Raw genomic sequence first — 24,455 nt, 5'->3', positions numbered from 1 at the left:
ATTAATTGGCAGTGCATGCACATACACAATATGCAAATGAAACCAACCAACCTCACATGCACACTTAATCACACTCAATTACATAAGCGGTGAGAATGTATGTATTAATGAGTGAAGCTGTTCCTCATGTCTTAAGCACATGTCCATTGACGGGGAGTCTTATATAAGGTGAACACTGCGCAATGAGCACTTTCTTCTCATGTCTACTTTTGTATATTTGCATACTGAACAGTAATGCACACATACACATGCACTTTATCATTTCTCACTTTGCAAGAGCTAAGTCATTCACTCTGTGCCGATGTCCTTGTAAAGTAATTTCACACTGATCTGGTCTAATTCAACTGTCTTCATGAACAAGTGAAAGAAATACCTACTTTTTAATGTATTCCAACCAATTTCTAGAAAGAGTCTTAAACGTCATGCTTATGTAGAATAAACTGTTTCAGTTGTTTGTTGTTCTCCCATTCGTATCTTCCATTCCTGCACTATTTCCTAAAGTACTAAAACGTGCATAAGCCACACACAGTAAGTGAGCAGGGACACATGCTGAACACACACAAACATATCACTTCCTATACATTTTTAAGGGGCATAAATGTCTTTATGTCCAGATGTGACTTTCCAGCCTACTCCAGCTTTAACGTACCGGACGATTGGAGGTATCCTGGATTTCTATATGGTCCTGGGACCTACGCCTGAAATGGTGGTGGAGGAGTACACCGCAGTAAGTCTTCTTGGACTTCTTGTCTGCATTGTGTGTATCTGTGTGCATTTTTGTGTGCTTTTACACCTTTTTGTGTGTGTGTGTGTGTGTGTGTGTGTGTGTGTGTGTGTGTGTGTGTGTGTGTGTGTGTGAGTGTGTGTGTGTGTGTGTGTGTGTGTGAGTGTGTGTTTTGTGGCTGGCCCTGGGCCGCTGTTGATGGACTGCAGCAGCTGGGAGTTCCTCGCTTCATTGCGCTCTCTCATTTAGCCTATCTAAACACACACAAACACACACACACACACACACACACACACACACAGACAATCAAACAAACACTTTATGGACACCATCCCGTTTTCCTGCAAAACAACTTTTTCTGTGCTGAACTGTTTTGACTTCCTTGTTTGTTTTTCTTCTTCACAGCTGATTGGACGACCTGTTCTACCTGCCTATTGGTCCCTTGGGTTCCAACTCTGTCGCTATGGTTACGCCAATGAAACGGAGATAGAGGATCTATACAAAGACATGAGGGCAGCGGGCATACCCTATGTAAGTTCCCAGACAAAGATTGTTTTTTTTAAGGATGACAGTAAAGAATATTGTCAGCATTCAAAAACAAATACCAGAAAATATGTACCTGTTCAGTTTATGTATGATAAAAACAATATCAAAGCTCATGTATCATAACTTCAGAAAAGTGATGTCACAGGACACAATGCTGATGTTGCACACATTTATCTTATCCAATTACATTTTCAGTATGTTTGCTTTCCTCTGCCAAAACATTGATTTCATTCAATCAGTGTCTTAACTCAGGGATTTATTGTGCTGCCCTCATACAAACAAATGCAATCTGAAAACTTCTTCTTGTCTGCTGTAGGTTGTAGAGTACAGGTGACTTCATTGATTATATTAGGTACATCCAGTTTAACCTAATGAAATGTGACCTCAAATTTAATTTGAAATCCATTCCATTGTAGGTTCCACAGCCTCTACACCTTTCCAGTTTGTACCAATACCAGTAATTCTCTCTGATAATGAAATCTGGGGATCACATTGGAATAACATAATAAGTAATGCGCAACTGCGAGAGCACTGTGTTTGACTGTGGAAAGATGTCCCACGTGAAAACAGGCCAGGATTCAATCTTCTTCATCATGTAGAACAGAAGATATGACTGATAATATGACTTCACAAAGCCCTAACCTGCAAGGTGCTGACGCTTGCCAAAACTAATCCTGCATCATTAATTGAAATGAAAGAAGACGAAAGCACAGCTACTTACTAAGACTACACATCAGCTAGTTTTACTGACTAATCAACCTTAAACTACCACGGACACACCAGGCAACCGAAGCAGATGAAGTTGTGTTCTCTCTGTAAGAGTCAGAAGCAAATGGAACCCTCCCTTCCCTCATATCTTAGGTGTTTTGAAGACAGATTTCCATATTTTTTTATTAGGAATCCCAACATTCAACACCACTGTTGCAAAATGTGCAATTAATTTTTTCCTGACCTGACGACAAGAGCGTTTGCTTTTTATGACATGTAGGTTATAATTATTCATTCATTCATTCAAACTTTAATTACATTCACATAGTGTCCCAGCTCTTAACTTGGAGTTTGATTATATGAGTTTGAAAATATTTGAATAATGCAGCAAACAGTTGATCAGCAGTGGAATACATGCCCTAAAAAATTAGCTGTCTTTTGCTGTGATTGCGTCATGCTCATAGCACAAAATAAAAGACCATACAGGGGAATGTTGTTCTGTAAATTACTGTCTTCTCCAAACAATATTCAAAGCATCAAATGACTATTTGCTATATAAAGATATAATGGACTACTGTCTACCTGAGCAGAGAATGAAGGCATACTCACTTTGTGTGTTGTAATCTCACTTTCTCAGTGCTTTGTTTACATTACCGGCCGGGTACACGTGTTTTTTAGTGCATATGTTGAAAGTTGTGTGGAGACAGAGATATGCCCTTAATTTTGATTTTAGCACCTTTAACTTTCGTCTGTTGCAGGATGTGCAGTATGCAGACATTGACTACATGGACCGTCAGCTGGACTTTGTTCTGGACCCAGAGTTTGATGGACTGCCTGTCCTGGTTGACAAAATGAGGGGAGAGGGCATGAGGTTCATCTTCATTCTGGTAATGCCATTTTATCATAAAGTATTGATAATGTACAAGTTTGGGCACTCAAGGATCAGCAATCCATAAGGCTTGTATACATATTATATACAGCATGTTATATTACTGAATCCCTATAGCCTCTGTTCTACTAAATACACAGGAATGGTGTCTCTTTAATTCCAGGATCCAGCCATCTCTGGAAATGAGACAGATTACCCCGCCTTTGAGAGAGGTACAAAAGCAGATGTTTTCATCAAATGGCCCGAAAACCTCAGTGAGGAAATTGTGTGGGGGAAGGTAAGAGGGAACGGAAGGCCAAACAAACAAGTGGGAAATTACACAAGCTTGTATTAATAAAGCGAGATCGAAACCAACATGTTCATGTTTTTTAAAGGTCTGGCCAGATTACCCCAATATCACAGTAGATGACTCTCTGGACTGGGAGACCCAAGTAGAGGTACAATGTTTTTGTATTCATCCCTCCGAAACATATCCCTTCTAGCTTCCAACATTTTATATTTGTATGAGATCTTGAGATTTATTTGGGTTGTTAACTTTTCGGCATTTAATTTCCTGTCCCATGTCCCATCACAAGGAATTCAGGGCATACACTGCATTCCCAGACTTCTTTCGCGCTACAACAGCAGCATGGTGGAAACAAGAAATACTGGATTTCTATAATAAAATAAAGTTTGATGGCATCTGGATTGTGAGTGACCCGAAAAAAGACATTTTAATAAAATTACCTTATTACCTCATTATGCCTGATTTTCTTTTCAACTTCACTTCCTGCACAATGTCTTCATCTGCAGGACATGAATGAGCCTGCTAGTTTTGTCCACGGCACAGTTGGTGGGAATTGTCTTGGTAATCCACTTCTCGAGAACCCTCCATATATGCCACGTAAGTCACACATGATTCTATTTAGTTTTTCTTCTTTTATCCCTGTGTTGTAATTACATTATTAAGCTATGAAGTTGTGTTTGTTTTTGTGTTTTTTTTCCTCCAAAAGCCCTGGACTCTCAAAAGCTAGGCTTAAACCACAAGACTCTGTGCATGAACAGCGAGCAGATACTCAGTGATGGAAAAAAGGTCAGACACTATGACGTCCACAACCTCTATGGCTGGTCCCACGCAGAGCCCACCTATGAGTGAGTGATGTATTTATATTTGTTTGTTTTTGGGTTGTCAATATAGTAGTTGGCATTAATTTACACTTTACAAGTAGATATATCACCTGAAAGAGGGCAGAGTAAATATATTACTGAGAAAAAGTATGACACAAAATGCCCCTATGAACCAACACAGATGACTGATGTAGATTGTTCTTGGGTTATTTTAAACACCGCAAATAGGACACATCATCAGGCAATTGCATAATTATCACAATTTACATAATTTGATCACAGTTAATTCAGATGTAAGTGAAGAGAAAAGAGGACAGGAAGAGCAGAAACTATAATTGCAAACACATTTAGGAAGAAAATGCAGCCACAGGAGATGCATAACTGCATATCTTCCAGCTATCTACAGAAATACCGTCTCATCAAAAAATAATCACCGATGTGAAACTGCATTGGTCAATCTGGAGGGAGTCCAGATTGCAAAGTTGGCCACAGAAGGGCCTGGGGATGCTCGGCACCCCTGGGCCTTGAGCCCAGGTGCTTTAGCTTAGGAATTGTCTCGTGTTTAGCCCCGTGCTAAATTTAACAATCACAATTAATTGGCTTATTTGCTTCAAGAATGAATGTTCTTTTCTTAAGGGGAAGAAACTTTTACATTCTATTTGTTGCTTGTTTATGTATGTTTGTGTGGGATTTCCACATGTAAAACAAATCCCTGAGCCTGTCTTCTCTGTGCAGTGCCCTGCTGAATGTGACGGGTAAACGAGGCATAGTGGTGACCAGGTCCACTTACCCCTCCAGTGGAAAATGGACTGGACATTGGCTGGGAGACAACTTTTCAAGATGGGACCAGCTATACAAATCCATTATAGGTACATATTGACATATGCTATAAATAATGTTTTGGATAAAACTTGAGTAATCTAATAATATTAGGGTTTTGCACACATGAGAACAGGTAGATGTCACTAATCCCACTGGTTGCAAACTGTGCAACATAGAAAAGAGACTTTCATTTGACATAACTCCCCATTTCCCATTGTTCTACAGGCATGATGGAGTTCAGTCTGTTTGGCATCCCTTACGTAAGTATCACCATCTGATCTTGGTTTTGACGAGACATAATCTTATTGATGTGACCTTGTCCTCTCTAAATAGATTACAGCGGCCTGAGTGATGTTATTTTGTTTGCCAGACCCTTTCATCAAAGGATATCTTGAGACAAAGTGTGAAGCATGCCATTACAAGCCCCACCCCAACCAAGAAGCCTAACGCTAGTCCGTTATGACCTATAAAAACTTAAATAAAACATCCTTACAGTCCTGCTTGTTTGCCCCGCTATCTTTTTGCGTTCACTTCTGTCTCTCTCTCTCCATCACATGCTGTCCTTCTATTGTCTCTCACCTCCTCAGTGCATCTAATAATAATTGTAATCTGACACCTCATTGATCCCAATATGGTAAATCATTTGCATGCCCCAGCCAGCCAGAGGGTCAGATACACAACATCGTTCACTCTTGCGGTGTCGCACTCAAGGACAAGTAAATGTGATGCTTGCAAACAAAGTAGAGTGACCAGGGGCATAAATATAGACAGTACAGGATGTGCTGTTGCACTGGGGGCCATGTGGTGGGGGGCCCTGAAAATAGAGCAGGTCCTCAAACAATGTGTTAGGGGGAAAGCGGGCCTTTGGACCTTGGAAATAGCCTCTGTACAAAGAAGAATTCCTCTTAAGTGCCAATTGTCGTATATGCCTTCAAAAGCAAACCAATGCCTGTCATGTTTTATTGGGGGTAAAATAGTAGCAATCTATAACATAGTAATAGGCTTATTCTTCATAAACTCTAAATTAGTTATCAATTAAATAATCTTTATAGTCACACCTGTACCCTGGTGCCCATATTTCTGTCCATCTATGTCTCCTCACACACACACACACACACACACACACACACACACACACACACACACACACACACACACACACACACACATTCATACTAACAGTTTATTATCTGTCCCTCTTTTTCAGACTGGTGCAGACATATGTGGTTTCTTCAATACCGCTGAGTATGAGATGTGTCTTCGCTGGATGCATCTGGGTGCCTTCTATCCATACTCACGCAACCACAATGGCAAGGGTAACGAGGTGGGCAAATTCAAATTAGGAGAAAAACACTCCCAATTTAGATGTACGGGACACTAAACCTACTTAAATTAAGCTTCCTACCCCAAAAAATACTAATATTTGCTCCTATTTGTGGTTGCTTGTTTCATGCTGATGGTCAACTATGGAGCCATATCTTAAGCATTGTTGCTTCGGTACATTCAAGCTAACTTGCCTTTTTTTTTTTTGCAACTACAAATGTTTTCTAGAGTTTACAATAATGCTTGGAATTGTGATTTTGATAATGCCGGGGTCCTCTAACTACAGAAACAATATACCACAATGGCTGCATGCTTCAGATTTTTTTCTGCCCTTTTCACACAGTACAATGATAATGGTAATAGGAAACAAATGACATCTATAAAACCGAGGATAGGATGATGTCACTATATGGTTGCCATTGTGTTTTCTCTACCTCAAAGATAGAGCACTTTTAAGTGGAATTATTCTGCTGCCAATAATCTAATGAATATTAAAAAAATACACCAGACAGTACAAGTAAAGATCATCACAAATCATGCAACACAGAACAGTTGTTGCATTCCAAATGTGCTTTACAAATACTTTCAGGTATGAAAGCTGATTTCACTCGCCTCAAATGACACCAAGCCTGCTCACTGTAGCTCAAGAGATGACCATACCTCTGCTCTGAAAATAGAGGCTCAAGCTGTATGAATATAGTATACAAAAAAAAAACCACATTCATCAGTCTTATTGTCTGTTAAAAAAAACAAAATAGGTTGCTTTCTCTACCCAACTCTCTCTTAATCTGTGTCTGACACACACAAACACACAAAAAGATAGACCTGTTTGGTGGTGTAGTGTCGGTGGCATTCATTCTAGCGGTAACCTTTAAGAGCGTTGGAACACATCTGAAAAATCCAATAACGCCCGTCCGGAGATCGATCCCACCGGGCGAACTTTCTCTGCACCGGAGTCTGCAATACCAGACAGGACACAGTTGTGTGTATATGTGTGTGTGTTTGTGCGCGCATTCATGTGTGTGTCAGTGCCTGTGCTTTTTAACGGCATGGGGTGGGGATATAATTGAATTCTCAAGGTGATCTAGGCACCACTGCACACCACCTAACCTCCACTCCATACACACACACATACACCCTGTGATTCCAATCATTTAATAATGTCTTGCAAATAGGTGTTTAAACATGGAGAAAATTGACGTGAAAAAGCGCACACACATGGCAGCCGAGGGCTGCACATGACAATTTCAGAGTAAAAAAAGTAAGATAGATAGAGAGAGAATTGGTGGGAGAACAGTGTAGGCATATGAAACAAAAAAACAATAGGATCGAGAGGTGAAATACTGACAAGCAAATACAGATAAAGGAATAGGGAGGGGTTGAAAAGTTCAGAGGCTATGAGACAGAGAAAGAAAAAAATTATGAGGAATAAAATTGGCGGAGAGTGAAACAAGATGGCAATTTAGCAAGTTAAATGGTGGTGACAAAGGGTAGTGACAAAGAAATGAAAGCTGGGACAAGGCTGAATAAACAATTGGATTTTCAAACACCTGTGATCAAGTGAGGAAAGGAATGTGAGAGAGGAGGGTGCTTGACAATAGGAGAAAAGAAAAAACACAAACCAGGGCTGTGAGATGGGAGACAATGGAATCAAGGTCAGTTATTTATGTAATCTCCTCTAAAAACTGTATTATTTTCCCCTTCAGCCACATAAAATCCCCAATCACCAGACAGTTAGTGACTGTAACCTCCTCGTCTGCTTAACCAGGCATTTGACAACAAAGTATTAACACCACAAACCAGACCGGAGGGTACACAAGGTCAGAAACAGTGAAGAGAGAGAGAGGGAGGAGAGTTTTTGCAGAGTCATTCCCAGAGCTCTGTCACGCATAGTGTCTCTTTGCCCTCAGACAACTTTCAATGTTGACCTTGAGATCATTTCACTGCACCAGCAATACGCTGCAGTGTCCACAGTCATATCAGAACAACGCAAAATTAATTAAACAAGATATATATTCTCAGACAATAGTTTCATTTTTGAGCCGCGCATATTGTTATTCGCCCCGAAGGGACATATTATTGTTTGTCTAAATATTTTCTTTTTAAGATGTGTGCTCTAAAATGCAAAACAGAAACTCAAAAGGTTTATGAGGTGGGGCGATGGACTAGATTCCAGACAGATAAATGAAGAGAAAGACCATGCAGAGGAGAGAAAAGATGAGAACGGCTGACACGGCCAGATAACCTCATTTTTCCTTGATGCTGTGCATGTATGTGCACAAACACACACACACACACACACACACACACACACACACACACACACACACACACACACGCATATCTGTCTACAATCTGTGTGGTTCACAGGGCCTTTTGCCACTATCAATGTGACCATAAATTAGGTGAATTCATAAAATGGATTCTCTGTCTGCTTCTCACTCTTCAGCACTCCCCACTCTCATCTTTTCATCAATCCCGTCTCTGGTTTTCCACTAATGAAAAGTCTACCTTGAGGGCCCAACAGACAGTGGTATAACTGCCAAGTCATGTAAGATTTGTGCGACTGAATGTTTAAAAGTATCAAAGTCTTCAGGAGATTATCTTGTTGGTGATCGTACTTCCTACACAATGACAGCATCTACACCAAAGTCTTTTAGGGGTGCAGGCTGGACGAGCCTTAATTAAGAATATTTCAAAGTAGGAACACTATATAGACACTCTTTCTGTACACTTAACAGCAATACAACATCCACATTGCATGGTAATTTAGTTTTTGGAGATGAGTATGTCCTTGTTAATCTATGTTCACATACCACAAATACAACTACCAACAAATACTTAATTGTAGGGCCAATATTTGAAAAATCTTATTTTTATTGATTAATCGGTTGGTTTATAAATCATGAAAATAAAAGTCCCAACTCTCTTTCAGGTGCTATCTCTCAAGACAGCACTCCTCCTAGCACTGTGTTTTCACACACCAGCCCCTTGAGTAAATGTCCTGTGTTTGTGTAACACATCCACCAACTCTTCCACCCCCCATTGGAAGACTTCTCACTCTTAATACTGTCCGTTGCTTTGAGAATTTAATAATGACGGGGATTAGTTTACATTGGAGGTACTTGAAAGCCCGGTGCTTCTCATACAAGACGCTAAAGGATGCCCTGTGTGTCGGTATCAAGACGCTGCAGGCCACCGCCCAACCGACGGATATTTCTCGTCCTGTTAGTGGGACCAGGACGAATTGTCGCTGCAGAGATAATGTCAGAATATCACAGGGATCTCTACACTGCATATAGCCAGTGGCATATTCATCAGTGGTGACAACAAAGTCAGAATGTTTCCACAATGCATTGTCCTTCACTGAATAATTTGGTATTTTAAGATTTTTTTCTTTTCTTCCAGTACTGATTAGCTCACCAGGCTAATTCAACTATCCACTATGTCTCTCTTCCTGCTTCCCACCAGGCATTGCATATGTGCTTGCAACACATGACACACATGGGCATAATTGAGATGATGATTGGAGTTGAGATGAGAGAAAAAAAATGAGAGGAATGTCTTAATGAATTACACTTGAAAATAACCCACCCTGACTTGAGCCTGAAGCTTTACACAATAAAACCGCCCGAAGCCGGCCCTGGTACTGTGTTTGGACTCATCCGGCTTGGGTGGGTAGGCTAAGTTGTATGCATTGCATCAACTGTATCCGTCCTCTCTCTAATTGTGAAACCAAAATAAGCTCAATACTCATTTTGATTTATTCAAACGTACGATGATAATTACTTCACGGTGATCACATCTTATCCTAAGACATTGGGGTGCAAATGAGGGTTGGTGAAAAGGGAGACAGGTATAGAATAACTCCTGGGTTTCCAGATAATTACAATCTTGTAAATTTCCTCGGAAAATGAAACGGTAATCTGGTAAACTCCTTAGGTCATAAGATAATAGAAATCCTCTGTATTCAACCGTGTGCTGTTAGGCCTATACTTAGTAACCACTGGGCTACAGTTAATAACTATTATCAAATCTGACCCAGTAAAATTGCAGCTGGGAATAAAATGGCTGTCACTTTCATTGCTCTCTGTGAAGATTTTTAGGACAATATCTTGGGATTTTTTTTTTCTTACATTGAAAGACAGGAGACACATACACAGATTCACTCTTAACTGCATAATACACTGTGAGAAGCCCCACAAACACATACACACACACACACACACACACACACACACACACAGTATCATGGGGAGAGGCATATGCTGATGACACGCTTCAGCGTCCTCCTCTGTGTGTGTGTGTGTGTGTGTGTGTGTGTGTGTGTGTGTGTGTGTGTGTGTGTGTGTGTGTGTACTTGACCCGATTGATGATTGTCCTCACTACAATTCCAGAAAATGAGCCGATACATTTAGATTGGCCCATATCTATTAAATGACAGTACACCGTGTCCTCTTTTTATGTCCTTGTCTCTTAAGGGGACGTTACACTTGTTGGCAATTAAAAATGAGGTAAATGTCAGTTCAGTGTGGGGCAGAATAGTTTGGGCATCATTTATCAATATAAATGCACGCAGGCCATTCAAGTATTTCTGGTATGCTACAAACTATCTAGTGTTCCTGTCAGTCTCTCTACACATTGGCACATTTTACAGTTAATCATTTTCAGCATGTGGTGAAATCCAAACAGGAAAGCGTCAACACTTTGGAACACAGTGGCAAAAGAAGAAAAACGAAGCTGTGCGCAATGTACATCTATTGCATGGACACATGTAAACGTAACATGTTCATGCTCTGCTTGCTTTTCCCCGTATCTGTGCTTGTAATTAAGAGAAATGAACCATAGGCATAGCTTTTGAAATGTACATCGATTTACATCTATTGAAGCGGTGAATATGTTTCCTCAAACACTGAGGACTTTTCTCTTGCTGCAAGTAAACTCAGTCAGTGGATGTTGTACAGGTATTTTGACTTCTCCATTTGGCATTCCTTAAAACAGATTGTCTCAACTAGGGCAGTGTTTCTCAAATGGGGTTACTACTCTGAACTACTACTCTAAAGAACCCCTAGGTTAATGGATAATATAAATATAGGCTACCTTAATAAGTTCAATAACAAAATGCATATGTAAGTTCGGTAAACCACATTTTATATGAGATATTCCAATTTTCAATGCAATCATTAACTGCCGTAGACAGTCATCTGTCGCAACAAATACAATCACTTTGAAGATAACGTTTGTTCAGTGTGACCGGGAAGACAGTTTGGATATTGAATGACAGACGAAAATCAAGATAAAGGATTCGTGGTTGATTCGTGGAAACACGGAAAAACAAGTGACATAGCAGCTCATGTTTCTCACTATAAAGACACAGCAATTACAATGTCGTCTTATTGGTATTGCACAATGACATAGAATGGGTTTGCCATTAATTTAGTGATTTAGAACATTTGAAACGTAGCATTAATGAGTTTTTCAGTTACATGGTTGTGGTTTAGTAAATCAGACAGTGTTGTACCTCTTTATAGGCTTTTATTCTTTCCACAAATGTTTTGCGCACGGTAGGGGATACGTGGCTGAAAAAAATATTTCAAAGGGTGTACATTGTTGAAAAAAAGTTTAAGAACCATAGAATTAGGGGATCCCCTAATAAATTGACTGATTTAAGGAATGTCACTTTATTGGATTTGGAGTTTAGAGTCTAGAAACTCCAGCCATTGATACCAGAGATAATGTTTTTGTTACCATTCGTTTTGGTTAACCTGTCTTTAATAATAATTTTTACATTCTTTTCCTCCAGAGACAAGATCCTGTTGCTTGGAATTCCACATTCTCTGAGGCGTCCCGGGATGTCTTGAACATCCGTTACAGCCTCCTGCCCTACCTGTACACACTGATGTATGAGGCTCATGAAAAAGGAAGCACAGTAGTCAGACCGCTCTTGCATGAGTAAGCACGGACTCTTGACACACACAAGTTTTATCTTTTATTCTTACAATCGGGGCTCAAGCATTACATGTAATCACTTAATCAAATCATGAAGTTATTACCAGGATGGATCTTTCTTCCTGATTTACCTCCAATATAACCTGATTGTATACGACATTGCTTCTCATTAGTATGCACAATATTGTACGTGATGGCTGCTGGACTAAAAAACTATTTAAGTAGAGCTCCAACACGTTTTCAGCACAAATGCTTTAATTCCCAATTCATTTTCAACTAGTTGTTGAATGTTACCATCAAAGCCTCCCTTATAAATTACAGATTTTAAGTGAAATGGGTGGGGGGGGGGGGGCATCAACCTACACATTGCAGGTAGGTTAAACAAGCTGGTTTGTGACTTTTTCCTCATTTGAATATCTTGAAAGGTTTAGAAAAAATAGGAGTGTATTTCCTGCTACAGAAGCTGCCATTAAGCGGCCCTTGAGCAAGGCACTTTCTATTTCAATTCTAGTGAGACAGTTAACCATAGATTGTGGCTATACTTTGCAGCTCCCATGTGTGAATATGTGGAACTGTATGACAAGAAAAACATATTTATCCATTTTAAGAGACTCTTATAAAGTCACAGATGGTATTTAAGGAGCTGGCAGGGTGAGTCTGGCAGGGATATTTGGCTTGCATCTTCAAACCATTGAAATCTGAATGAGTACTTGAGCAGTCGTCTGGGCTGAGGACACAGGAGAGAGTGCTAGTAATATTTTTTTTTCTAGTCAGGCTTATTGGCATCTGTGCTGGTGTGTCACAGGTTTGTGAAAGATAAAACCACATGGGACATCTACAAGCAATTCCTCTGGGGACCTGCCCTACTTATCACCCCTGCTCTCGACCAGGTATACACACATACGCACATGGCTTCTTCATTTTTCTTTCTCTTTTGCTTCTAACGCTATGCATTAATAAATATGTCACACATGCAACTTTTCAATCATTTCAGGAATATTTGTCAGTGTTTCTTGTGCCTGTGTGTTCCTATGATTTAGTTGGACTCATTCTTTTGATTGACTAACTTTGTGATTGACAGGGAGTCATGAGTGTGGATGGCTATATTCCTGATGCACGCTGGTATGACTTCCACACGGTGAGTCCAAGTCCGTAGCAGCCAGAAAACAAAGAATATTGTCTAATGCATTGCAAAAATCCTGCAGATGAAAATGAAGCACTCCTGGTACACCCCTGGTGCAACAATACAGTATATAACACTGAACAGTAATTACAGCGTCTATTATTGAAAGAGATCTGACTGGCTGATTAGTGTGGATGCAATAACAATGCATAGCATATAACAATATGTTCGTGCATCATATCTTTTGTCTATCTGGAAGATGCTATGCACTGCATCAATGAGGTGCTTTATGTCTAAAAACCTATTTTTACAAAAAAAAAAAAAAATATGTAGGTAAACCAAGACAGAATAAGAGGCTGAGAGCACATCAACAAAAACACAAATTACATCTCTGACAACATTATTACAGACTTACAGCTCAACAACGGCAGAAGGCGCCTTGATGACAAAAACAAACATCCAATCAGTCTGTCTCTTTCTAGCAAGGGGACTCCCCATCTGTTAGACAGCATCATAAAGCCAAACAAAACTTAAGGAACAACAATTTAAACTGGGGCATTGGATTTTGGAGAGGAGTGGTTACCTTCATTAAACGTGTCCATTAATCACACAGACAGGTGTAAGCTGTAAGAGAAGGGATCAGGGACAAAGTGGAAAATACTGGAAGAAAGAAGTTTGCAAAGAATTCTTTTGGCATGTAATAAATTACTGAAATGTTTCAGGTGTAGCCTTTATAGATGTCACATATTTTACTGCGTGCTTTGTGATTTACCGGCGCACAAATGCCAATTTCACACGAAGGAACTGTTGAATAAAAATGAATCAAAGTTAAATTACTAATCCTATTTATAGTATTTTAATAAAATGGAATTATTGCTGCTTTCATCAGACCAAAGAAGTTGAAGTGCGCGGCCAAATGCTTAACATGCCCACACCCTTGGACCATATTAACCTTCATATCCGAGGTGGATATATCTTACCCTGGCAGAAACCAGAGAACACTACATATTACAGGTAAGCATGCACACATCATGGCTGATGACAGCACACAACTACAGGTCAGCATCCTGTGTGTTTTAGTGTGAAGTGTGTGTGTGTGTGTGTGTGTGTGTGTGTGTGTGTGTGTGTGTGTGTGTTTTCCAGCTGTTTGTGTGTGCAGAGATACCGGGTGCCTGGGAAAGGGGAATACACGCGTATATGTGTCACTGTTGTGTTTCAATGTTTTTTTTGTATGGTCAACATTCATCAGAATGAATGCCAAATATGATTGTTAGCGTGTGTTAAAAAAGGAGGTGAGAATGAGAGAGAGAGTGAAAGTTAGAGGGTGATAAATGCTCCAGCAGAGGTGAGATCAGACGGATCCCCCCAGCAGAAATGTTAATGTATTTGTCCTCAGCAGCAGGTATAAATAGATGCCGTCCTGTAGCAATCCGTTATAACCCTCTCTGCCCATTTTGTTTCAGTCGGAAGAATCCTTTAGGACTGATCGTTGCCCTGAGCGACAGCGGAACTGCTCAAGGGTCGCTCTTCTGGGATGATGGAGAAGGGATAGGTAAGTGAAAGGTTAGCCTCGAACACCCAACACAAGAGAGAGAGAGAGAGAGAGAGAGAGAGAGAGAGAGAGAGAGAGAGAGAGAGAGAGAGAGAGAGAGAGAGAGAGAGAGAGAGAGAGAGAGAGAGAGAGAGAGAGAGAGAGAGAGCGAATAGCATGTCATTTTTCTTTTTACATATGTATTTATTGACTTATTATTTGTGATAGTTACTGTGTTATTTGTGTCTCTTATGTCATTTTGTATCTCATTGTCGCCATTTTTTGCCCCTTTTCAGAGTCGTTTGTCGGTGTCTTTGCATAGGTTATGCATCTCTTTGTTGTTTTGGTCCGTTTCTTGAGTTCTCTTTGTTGCTCTTTTTTGTGTGTTTGGGGACATTTTGAGTCTCTTTGTTGTTGGTACGTGTCTCTTTGAGTACCATTTGTAGGTTAAAACCTTTTGGACCCCAGACCGATTTTTAGGCCCTCAGCTCGAAAATAGCATACCCATACGATAATGAGTGTAGTGTTGCAACTGTAAGGGCTATTTTAATACTTTTGGTATTAAAATAACCCTAACACTTGTGAGATGTGTTGATATGTGTAAATATCAGTATATATGTTACTGGTTAAGGCTGGGGGGGGGGGGGGGGGCCCTGACGCTTGGCTCAGTAGGCCTGTTCAGTAATCAAATCAAAATAAAGGATAGACACATTTTATATGCTGATTCCAGATTACATCAAATTTTAATTTAATCCTTTCAGGAGCCCATCGTGATACAGTTAATTACTAAAAATGCTGAAAACTCATGTGAGGAAGAATTTGACTAAGTACCATGATTTAGTTGACCTTGAAAAGCAGCTGGTAGTACTTAAAAAACACACACACACTGCAAAAGTCAATTCATAAATACTTTTGCCTCTTTTGAACCGTTTAATTAAGACAGTTGGTGTGCCGACAAAAAGGATCAAACATACTATTTATTTTGAGATTTACAGATGTTACAAGCTCTCAAGTGGCCATAACAGAAAAGAAACACGCCATGTGAACATTAAACAGGTTACAAGTTATTAGGTAAATAAAGTGTGGGGTGTGGATATCAGTGAAGGCAGAGGTGTGTGCTGTGCATTAGTGTAAGGTGTGAGGGTTGAAAAGATGCAAAAAAGCAAAGCAAGAAACTAAAACAACACAACCAAACAATAAGGGAGAGAAGCAAAGCTGCTGCAGCAACAGAATGGAGGGTCAGCCAGAGAAGAGAAGGCTGAATGCAGTCTTAAAGAACCATCACCACCTAAGGAAACATCCTCTAACGGCCCCCTGCAGCAAGAGCAATAACACCGACAAAAAAACAGTTACTGTTTAGATTGTTCAGCTAGTATTTACATTTTATTTTTCATTCACTCATATACAGTTTGCGAAAGCACATGGAGTTATTTTCACTGAATATGAATTTCTTCATTGATTTAATCAGATACACAGACAACTTAGAACACAGTCTCTCTCCACTTTCTCAGTCGTTCACACACACACACACACACACACACACACACACACACACACACACACACACACACACACACAGACACACACACACACCGATATGCGGACAGAATCAGCCTCTGAAGTGCTTCTGTGAGAAGTTCACTGCTCTGTGAAGGGCGTGTTTGTGTTGGGACAAAGAAAAGAGGGAGAGATAGAGAGAGAACAAGGGATGACAGAGAAGGGGACTGACGGAAACTATTACAGTAATTCCCTGTGTCGCTGCCTGGAGATATGCTCTCCATCATTCCTCTTGTATCTGCTCCCTCGCTCCTCTCTTCTGCGTCTCCCTGTCTGTCTGCAGTGTAGCCTGCCTCAGTCTTTCTAGTTTGCTCTGCTTCTCGCTACAGCGCCTGCTTACCTGTGTTGTCTCTGCTGTTCTTGAATCCTGCATGCTTGAGTTTCACTTCCGAGGGATGCGTGTTGTATTCACTCCGCTGTCAACTCAGGCTGACTCATCTGTGCTTTAGTTAGAGTATCAGTTTCATCCAACCAGTCCTACATTTACTCATTCATGCAACCAATTAATTATTCAGCCTTTTTCATACAGCTAAGCAGCATAGCGAGTTGATAATTTATTTTACTACCCTAATTATATTATTTTCTCATTTAATCAACCAGTAAGGCTTTGTGATGAGTCTATTAATGAGTAAGTACTCCATGTTAACTCATCCATCCAGTCACTTGGCCAGTTGTTGTTTTTTTATCCATTCATGATGCTACTAAGTGTTTCATTCACTCATTAATTCAACCCTTCACTACATGACTCAGTCATTCAAGGTGATTATATTTATTATTTGTCCATCCAGTCAGTCAGACAAATACAAACTCAGTCGTGTGGTCAATATGAATACTCACTTTTCCATACAGTTCCTCATCTCTCTGTCCTGTCATTCATTCAGGTAGTCACGCATCTATTTTCTCTGTCCCTCCAATGACTCCATTTCTGGTTCGGTGTGTAATCCACTCTTATTCTCTCTCTTCAGACACCATCAAGAACAAAAAATATCTGCTGACCTCCTTCACAGCAGAATTGGTGAGTTCAAGGGTCAACTGCATGTCGCATCTCTTTTTGTCTTTATCATTGTTATTGCTATTTATACAGTGAGACTGGACAATGAGTCCATGCTTTACCACGCAACAGGGCTGCGGTAGGTGCTGATGTCAAAGGTTAACTGTTGGAAACCATTAGCGCAGAATTCATGTCTAACTATAAGGTGGTGATTTAAATTTAGCTTTTACCCCTTTTGGAGGAGAAAAAAAAAAAATTGACACCTATCAAACGAAGTAATGACATACAAATGCTTTAGTCGATGAATCACTTTATAATAGCATATAATAATCTAAAAGTACAGTAGATTCATTTTTATTAAACTTAAGTCACAGTATATAAAAACTATAACAAAGGAGATTCTACAGTCTTCAAAACAACTAAAATGGAAAGGTAGTGGAGAGGATTACTGCAATTGTATTGTCGTGTTCTCCTTGTTTCTTTTGATGTACAATTCAGCAGTCTTGTGCATGTCATGCTGAAATTATAATTATTTTACAACCCTAACACTTTTAAGATGGTTGAATAAGAAAGTAGATTCTGCAAAATGGATTTTGCAGAGTCAATTTGTAGAATTTACACAGAAATTTGATGTTCCAAATGTAATAGTAAGAGTCTAAAGCCTGAAGCTTTGCGCCATCACCAAGCTGACAGCCCTAATGAAGTCACAATGTCATCTTCAACAGATGCAAGGCTTTTGTTGTGCACACACCTGGATTTTTCAAAAAGATACGTGCAGGCGGTTGGAGTGGAGCAGCTGTGGTTGTGTTTATGCAGATCACAGTGTGTTTCTGGTACTTGTTTTGGCATGAAATTGCACTTATATTTCTGCCTGCACGGGCAACCTCTTATCACAAACACAACAATTAATTGTGTGGCTTCAGTTGCCTAAAGCAGGAACACTGATTTCAAAATAACAATAACAAAAAAAAGAAGAAAAAAAAAATCTTTTGTTGTATGTTTCACTTTTTTCAATTTGTGGAGATTGACAGGTAATGAGTGATTGTTGTCCACAGATGCTTCCCTTAGGTTGAATATGTGTAGCTGTTAGATGCGCTCCATCTACCACCTCCAATTTGATGAATACCCTGTTTTCATAAAATAGTATATGTATTAGTATTCGGACATGGCAAGTGGATTAAAAAAAGAAAATACACTAAGGTGTGTAAAACGGTCTGCCAGATGAAGTCAAAAACTATGTTCTTTGTGTTTGCATTTGTACGAAGAGGTGGCCTGAGCAGCAGGAAGCTGAGTACCGAAATTGTACCTTGCAACTTGAGCAATAAAACCTCAACTGCGTCACCCAACTGACTTTGCCACATGCGCCATGACATTACCAATCAGTTAAATGTATATACATATATATATATATATATATATATATATATATATATAGATGGACAACAAATATGAAATTGTGCCTGTGTTTGCACCAAAGAGTTTGTCGTATGTGCACAATTCTTGTGGCTAATTTCAGCGAGAGGAGTTTACCAGGCCGCAGTTTGATCACATTTAGAGTCAGACATGACAGAAACCCCCTAATCACTGGGACTAATGGGACTAACCCAGCCCTATTTGCTTCCTAGCCAGGCAAAGGCACACAATCACACACAGACACACATTAACGAGCAAACGCTTAATCGCAAACGCACACATACATATACGCACACATCTACAGTATACACATACCCACATAGAGCTACCATGGCCAAACATCTGTGGCTGTCCTCTGCCTACCATCAGGCTCATTCCAAAGCAATTTCACACAGCGATAAAACAGCCACACTGTCTGACAGCCAAAGGGGGGAGAGAGGCAGTAAGGGTGTGTGTGTTTTTGTGTTTGAATGTGCTCTTGTGTGCATGTGTGTGCATGTGCGTGTGTGCATGTGCGTGCGTGCGTGTGCGTGTGTGTGTGTGTGTGTGTGTGTGTGTGTGTGTGTGTGTGTGCGTGCGTGCGTGCGTGTGCGTGTGCGTGTGTGTGTGTGTGTATGTGTGTGTGTGTGTGTGTGAACAGGCAGATGTGAGAAGATGAGGATAAGTTGGGCAATAAGGCCAGTGCTGCCTGGCAGATTAGCAGATCGTATGCCATTTTGGATGGGTATCCAAATGTAGGTGTGTGTGTGTGTGTGTGTGTGTGTGTGTGTGTGTGTGTGTGTGTGTGTGTGTGTGTGTGTGTGTGTGTGTGTGTGTGTGTGTGTGTGTGTTGCTATAGCTCCATAGGAGTTCTGGACCTTCAGTGTGAGGCCATTTTTTACAAAGTAAGAACATCTTAGTCTTATTCAAAATAGTCTTCTTTAAACATTTGTGTTTAAAAAGCACAGATGTAAAACTATTCCGACAATCAAACTCTCTCTACAGAAGATTATCTACAAAAAGCAAAACATAGAGTAAGAAATTTAATATGGTGGATATAAAACCAATGACATGGAGAAAGAAACACCAATGCTCTCGGTAAAGAGATGAAGCTTAGAGGACAATAGATTTCACCTAATATGAATCAAGAACATGATTTTCTTTTCATCTATTTGGAATAACCCTGTGTCTTTGTTCCTGCTGTCTCCAACACTTTCACTTCCAGAACACCTTGTCCTGTCAGGTCGTCAACAACAATCTGGATCCTGCTGACCGCTTGACCCTGGGTGAGGTGAAGGTTTGGGGAGCAGGCAGTGTTATTATCACAGAGGTAACCTTGACAGACGCGGCTGGAACGGCACACCCACTGACCTCGAAGCACGACCCTGACACTCAGGTCAGTACATGTAACTCTATTAAGATATTTTAAAGGTTTTTAAAAAGGCTTAAAATCATGCTTTCTGCCATTGTGCAGCTTCATCATGATAAACACAACTCAGCAGACCGCTGACCAACAGCTTCAACATAGGACATGGTCCTGTGACCTGCAGATGCAATTTATGGTTATTTCTGTGGACACAGTCGCAGACAGAAACTGAATGGTATAGCCTGTTTATTTGATGTTTTATTAAATGGACAAAGCACATCATACTGCAGCTTCAAAGCCGCAGGAAAACCATTTAGGAAAACAGAAAAACGTTTCCAGTTTCAAGTTCACAGTGGATTGCCTCACAGCATTTGCTTAAAATCACCTGTTTTTTTGTCTTATTCACTGATCATTAAGAACATAAATAGTAGACTGAGGCACCCCCTAGCAGGGATTGGAAACTTTGTTGGTAATGGAACACTATTAAATGATGTGTATAAAAGCACACATGCTGTTGCATTCACCCTCACTTATGCTTGAATAACCTCAAAATAAACATATTATTAACTGTCCAACATGCAAACAATCAGTGTCATTGCATTTAATAGTTCACTTTGAGCATTAACACACTTAGTTCAGTAAGCCTCCTTCATCATTACATGCACAAGCCTTCAAGTTGATTGAGCATTTCCCTGCCAGTCAAAAGCTGTCACTACAAAAAAAAAAAAAACCCAGCTCAGGTTCACAACCCCCTGCTGTGCCACACTTTGTCATCTGACAGCTGTAATCAACTCTGCATTCCCCCTGACACTGTTGTTTTGTAATGAATACAGAGCTGAAGATTTGACTCAGGACAGCGATTTTAAAGCCGCCCATATAAAATGATTGTCATTTCCTCTCGCTCCCTCCATCATCTGCTCCAATGGTTTAGCGGAAAGAACTGTGACAGAGAATCAGGAGGAATTGTGTGCACAAGGCCAAGCCATAGGGCTGGTTACAGTACAGCACAATGTGCTGATTCATTTGTCTAGAGTCTCATTTTTATACTGTGAGAACACTTGCATATTGTCAGTTCTTTACATCGAAGGACATTCCTACAGTGCTTTGCATGTGAATCTCCTCTGTAGTCCTCAGTAGAGAGATCAGAGGGTTAAGGTCGATTACAACATTCAGCTAGAGCTATAAGGTGTCACTTTTAATCAAGGTTATTCAGCTAAAGGACACATTCTTTCATTTCTAGAAGAGTTTAGATCATTCAAGGAGAAACTGGAAAAGAGGGGAGGGAGAGTATAGGGCTATATTACAGTAACTTGAGGTGGAGGATGGGTGATATAGATATTTACTACTCCAAGCGTTCGAAGCAGCAGAAAACGGAAACCAAGGCCAAGTTTAAGAAGAGCATGTGTTCCTTCTCCTCATTTGGCCTGTGATAAAATATTCCTGTCGAGGTTGTGTACTGTACTCAGTGCACTTATCGGAAGCATGAAAATGATAGCTACAGCAGCTCCATAAATAATCGTAGGTGAAAAAGCCCGGAAGCGTTTGATTTATACTGTTCTAGGAGAAGACGGACAGCGAGGAGCAAGAAGAGACGGCAAGAATTGCAGATGAAGAAAGTCAGAATGACAGAGGGATTTGTGTGCTTGTGTGTGTGTGTGTGTGTGTGTGTGTGTGTGTGTGTGTGTGTGTGTGTGTGTGTGTGTGTGTGTGTGTGTTATGGATGCAAGGATGGGTAAAGAATAATGAAAAGTCATTCCATCTTTGAAAAGGAGAGAGGAAAAGAAGGACAGACAGTGGTAGAGAGAGAGAGAGAGAATCACAAAAAGCAGATGAAGAGAGCAACAGAGAGGTGAAAGAGATAAACAGGAAGAATGAAAGATGGGTGGAGGGAAAGAGGAAGGGCATAGAGGATGGAGAGAGAGGGAAAAAGGATGACACAGTATGCATATGGTAATAAGTGGTTTTGTGGTGCAAGACAATCCATTCATCTCCCTAAGTATTGCCTGATAGGTTATCAACTTGAAAGAAACAGTAAGCAGCTGGCGCTGTGCCATTTAAATACAGTGAGGTGGGAAAGATATTTCCGTCTGTTACAGGACGTTTTATTCTGAATCATTATAGGCCTATTCATACTGTCATTTACAATATATGATCACATGTACAAGCCCAGGCTTGTTTAACTTCACAGGGGACCCATGTTTTCTATATGACATGAATGAAATGGGATTATTTTTCCTTTAAATCAGACACAAAGTACAGCACAGGAGGAATGTAGTGTCCATTTTCACACGTGTCACATTAAGCAGACTTGACTTCTCACGGGCAAGTTCCAACCATCAATTATCTGTACTCGCTTTTGCTGTGCAGGGTTGCATGGAGCTTAGCTTATGCAGAAAGCATTGGGCAAGAGGCAGAATATGACCTGTACATGCCACAAGTCTATCACAGGCAAACGTGTAAAGTGTGTAGACAGGCAATTATTCACACTCACGTTCAAACCTATGTCAGGATGTTTTATACTTCTCTTGCACACACATTTTTTACATACATTACTTTTACATAGCCTTTATAACAGCATAATAATATCAGCTAATGGAGGTAAAACAGAGGGGCAGGGGAGGTCAAGGAGCCATAGGTTAAAGTTAGAATCACTCTCTCCTTCTTTCTCCCTCTTTCTATTCTGTATATAAAAAAACAAAGTTGGAAAATGAATTAGCTGTGTTGCTTTAGTAAAGCTATTCTTAAAAGGTCACAATATAAATAGAAGGTTAGTCTAGGGAAAGCACTATTGACATTGGAACACAGCATATCAGCTGAACATAATGTGGACTGACAAATCACAGTTTAAACCCTTTTCAATCATACCACGGAATAGACTGCACAACGCCCAAGAAAAATGGCTACCCAAAATAATTTGAGACTTAATGCAAGCACTGTTGTGGTTCAGTAATGATCTAGGATCACTTATGCTGGACAGGAAAACAAATACTAAATTAGTAAATGAGCATTTGGGGAAAAACTACATTTACTAATAAATAACATTCATCTATCATGAAGTCATTGTGTTGTTCTTTTTTCAAATGTTTCAGAAGATAGCATATGTGTAATGAATGCTCTTCCATAACTGTGCAATATGCTATTTGAGGAAATATTGGCAATGTCTGGTTTGACAACATGTATAATTAAGTACACTATAGAAACCTGTCTTATTGTGTCTATAGGAGCTGATAATAGATGCTACTCCAAAGTCTGTTCGTGTGGATCAGAAATTCACCATCACCTGGAGGACCAGCATCTAATCAACCGAGTACAGTTTTTGTGTTTTATTAGATAATTATTATACCTGGTTTATTGTCATGAATTATGATGGAAAGTAAATGCAGTGTTTTTTTAACATGAAATCACCTAAATGTACTCTCATTGATGAGCCTTTTTTGTACATTACTGTACCGTTAAAAAATTGAAATAATCCCCCTAATTATTAAAGTGCAAGTGTAATGTCAAAATAAATTTTGCTTTTTATTGTTTACAAATTACATTATGGGTTCCTCTTACAATCTTTGACAGGATTATAAACGTTCAGATTGCAAACACTTTATGAGGAAGGAAATGTATTCAACACAACACACAACTTTTGTTTGCTTCAAAAAACTCACCAGGGCCTTTAAAATCTGCATAATGTGTTAAAATAGCACCAATACCAGAGGTGCTAACTGTTTCTTGCACATATGCACACACATGCTAGTAACCTTTTGGCAGTAACTTGACTAATGACTAATCTTTAGAATTATGGCAGACCATTCAAAGTGCACAGCTTTTTGGGGATAATAGTTCAAAATGGTATTAATATATATTTATGTATTTTTTGCTTGTAAAATGTGTGAATCGTAAATTTTGTTTTTCTCAAATGATCAACTAAAACGTTTAAATTCTAACCTGCATGTTGCACTTTATCTTTTTGTGCTTATGCTATGTAACTAAATGCAGTTATTTCTTTAAGATGGACAGGGGGAAATATGATCTAATTTCAGTTATGTTCACATTATCCATTTAATAGAGCAGGACAGACATGTTAACCTGATTTGTGTCCACAACACATGCAGAGTGAGTAATTTTGTGAAATTGTTCTGGCCCTTGTTTCACCACACAGAAACATCAGTAGGCAACCAACTGCTGTGCAAAATAAGTGAACAGGTGTTTACAATGAAGTGAAAGACAGCCAGACTTAATGACCAGTGGAAAGACACACATGCAACATCTCAACAAGTCTGCTTTCGATTGGCCTAGTTGGAAATGCTTAGATTCAAGAGATGCATTATGCTTCGAGTGAGTCCCTGCAGAACTGCAGTCACCAACAGAGTAGCAATGACTGAAGTGGAGTTATGATATGCAGCTTGAATTGCTATGTTTTAGTATGCATGGGTACC

The 24,455-nt window shown here is 39.8% G+C and overlaps 1 protein-coding gene across 1 annotated transcript in view; it reads left to right on the top strand.

Annotated features, from left to right (window-relative positions):
* Window positions 1-23,564, top strand: part of si (sucrase-isomaltase) — a 69,765-nt gene extending 46,201 nt beyond the window's left edge. The window contains exons 30-48 of the mRNA XM_068708737.1: window positions 615-727; window positions 1,130-1,255; window positions 2,737-2,865; window positions 3,031-3,144; window positions 3,242-3,304; window positions 3,443-3,556; window positions 3,660-3,750; window positions 3,860-3,998; window positions 4,710-4,843; window positions 5,022-5,056; window positions 6,004-6,120; window positions 11,923-12,071; window positions 12,874-12,958; window positions 13,150-13,206; window positions 14,081-14,205; window positions 14,655-14,743; window positions 17,245-17,294; window positions 19,888-20,058; window positions 23,250-23,564. Of these exons, the coding sequence (XP_068564838.1) occupies window positions 615-727; window positions 1,130-1,255; window positions 2,737-2,865; window positions 3,031-3,144; window positions 3,242-3,304; window positions 3,443-3,556; window positions 3,660-3,750; window positions 3,860-3,998; window positions 4,710-4,843; window positions 5,022-5,056; window positions 6,004-6,120; window positions 11,923-12,071; window positions 12,874-12,958; window positions 13,150-13,206; window positions 14,081-14,205; window positions 14,655-14,743; window positions 17,245-17,294; window positions 19,888-20,058; window positions 23,250-23,327 (1,979 nt within the window). The 3' untranslated portion in view covers window positions 23,328-23,564. The remainder of the gene's footprint in view (window positions 1-614; window positions 728-1,129; window positions 1,256-2,736; window positions 2,866-3,030; window positions 3,145-3,241; window positions 3,305-3,442; window positions 3,557-3,659; window positions 3,751-3,859; window positions 3,999-4,709; window positions 4,844-5,021; window positions 5,057-6,003; window positions 6,121-11,922; window positions 12,072-12,873; window positions 12,959-13,149; window positions 13,207-14,080; window positions 14,206-14,654; window positions 14,744-17,244; window positions 17,295-19,887; window positions 20,059-23,249) is intronic.
* The last annotated feature ends 891 nt before the right edge of the window (window positions 23,565-24,455 follow it).

This window comes from Cebidichthys violaceus, unplaced genomic scaffold (genome assembly GCF_023349555.1).
Source record: "Cebidichthys violaceus isolate CVI_PGR_0920_01 unplaced genomic scaffold, fCebVio1.0.p SCAF_1, whole genome shotgun sequence".
Classification (NCBI taxonomy): Eukaryota; Metazoa; Chordata; class Actinopteri; order Perciformes; family Stichaeidae; genus Cebidichthys; species Cebidichthys violaceus.
This window is presented reverse-complemented; position numbering and strand designations above follow the sequence as displayed.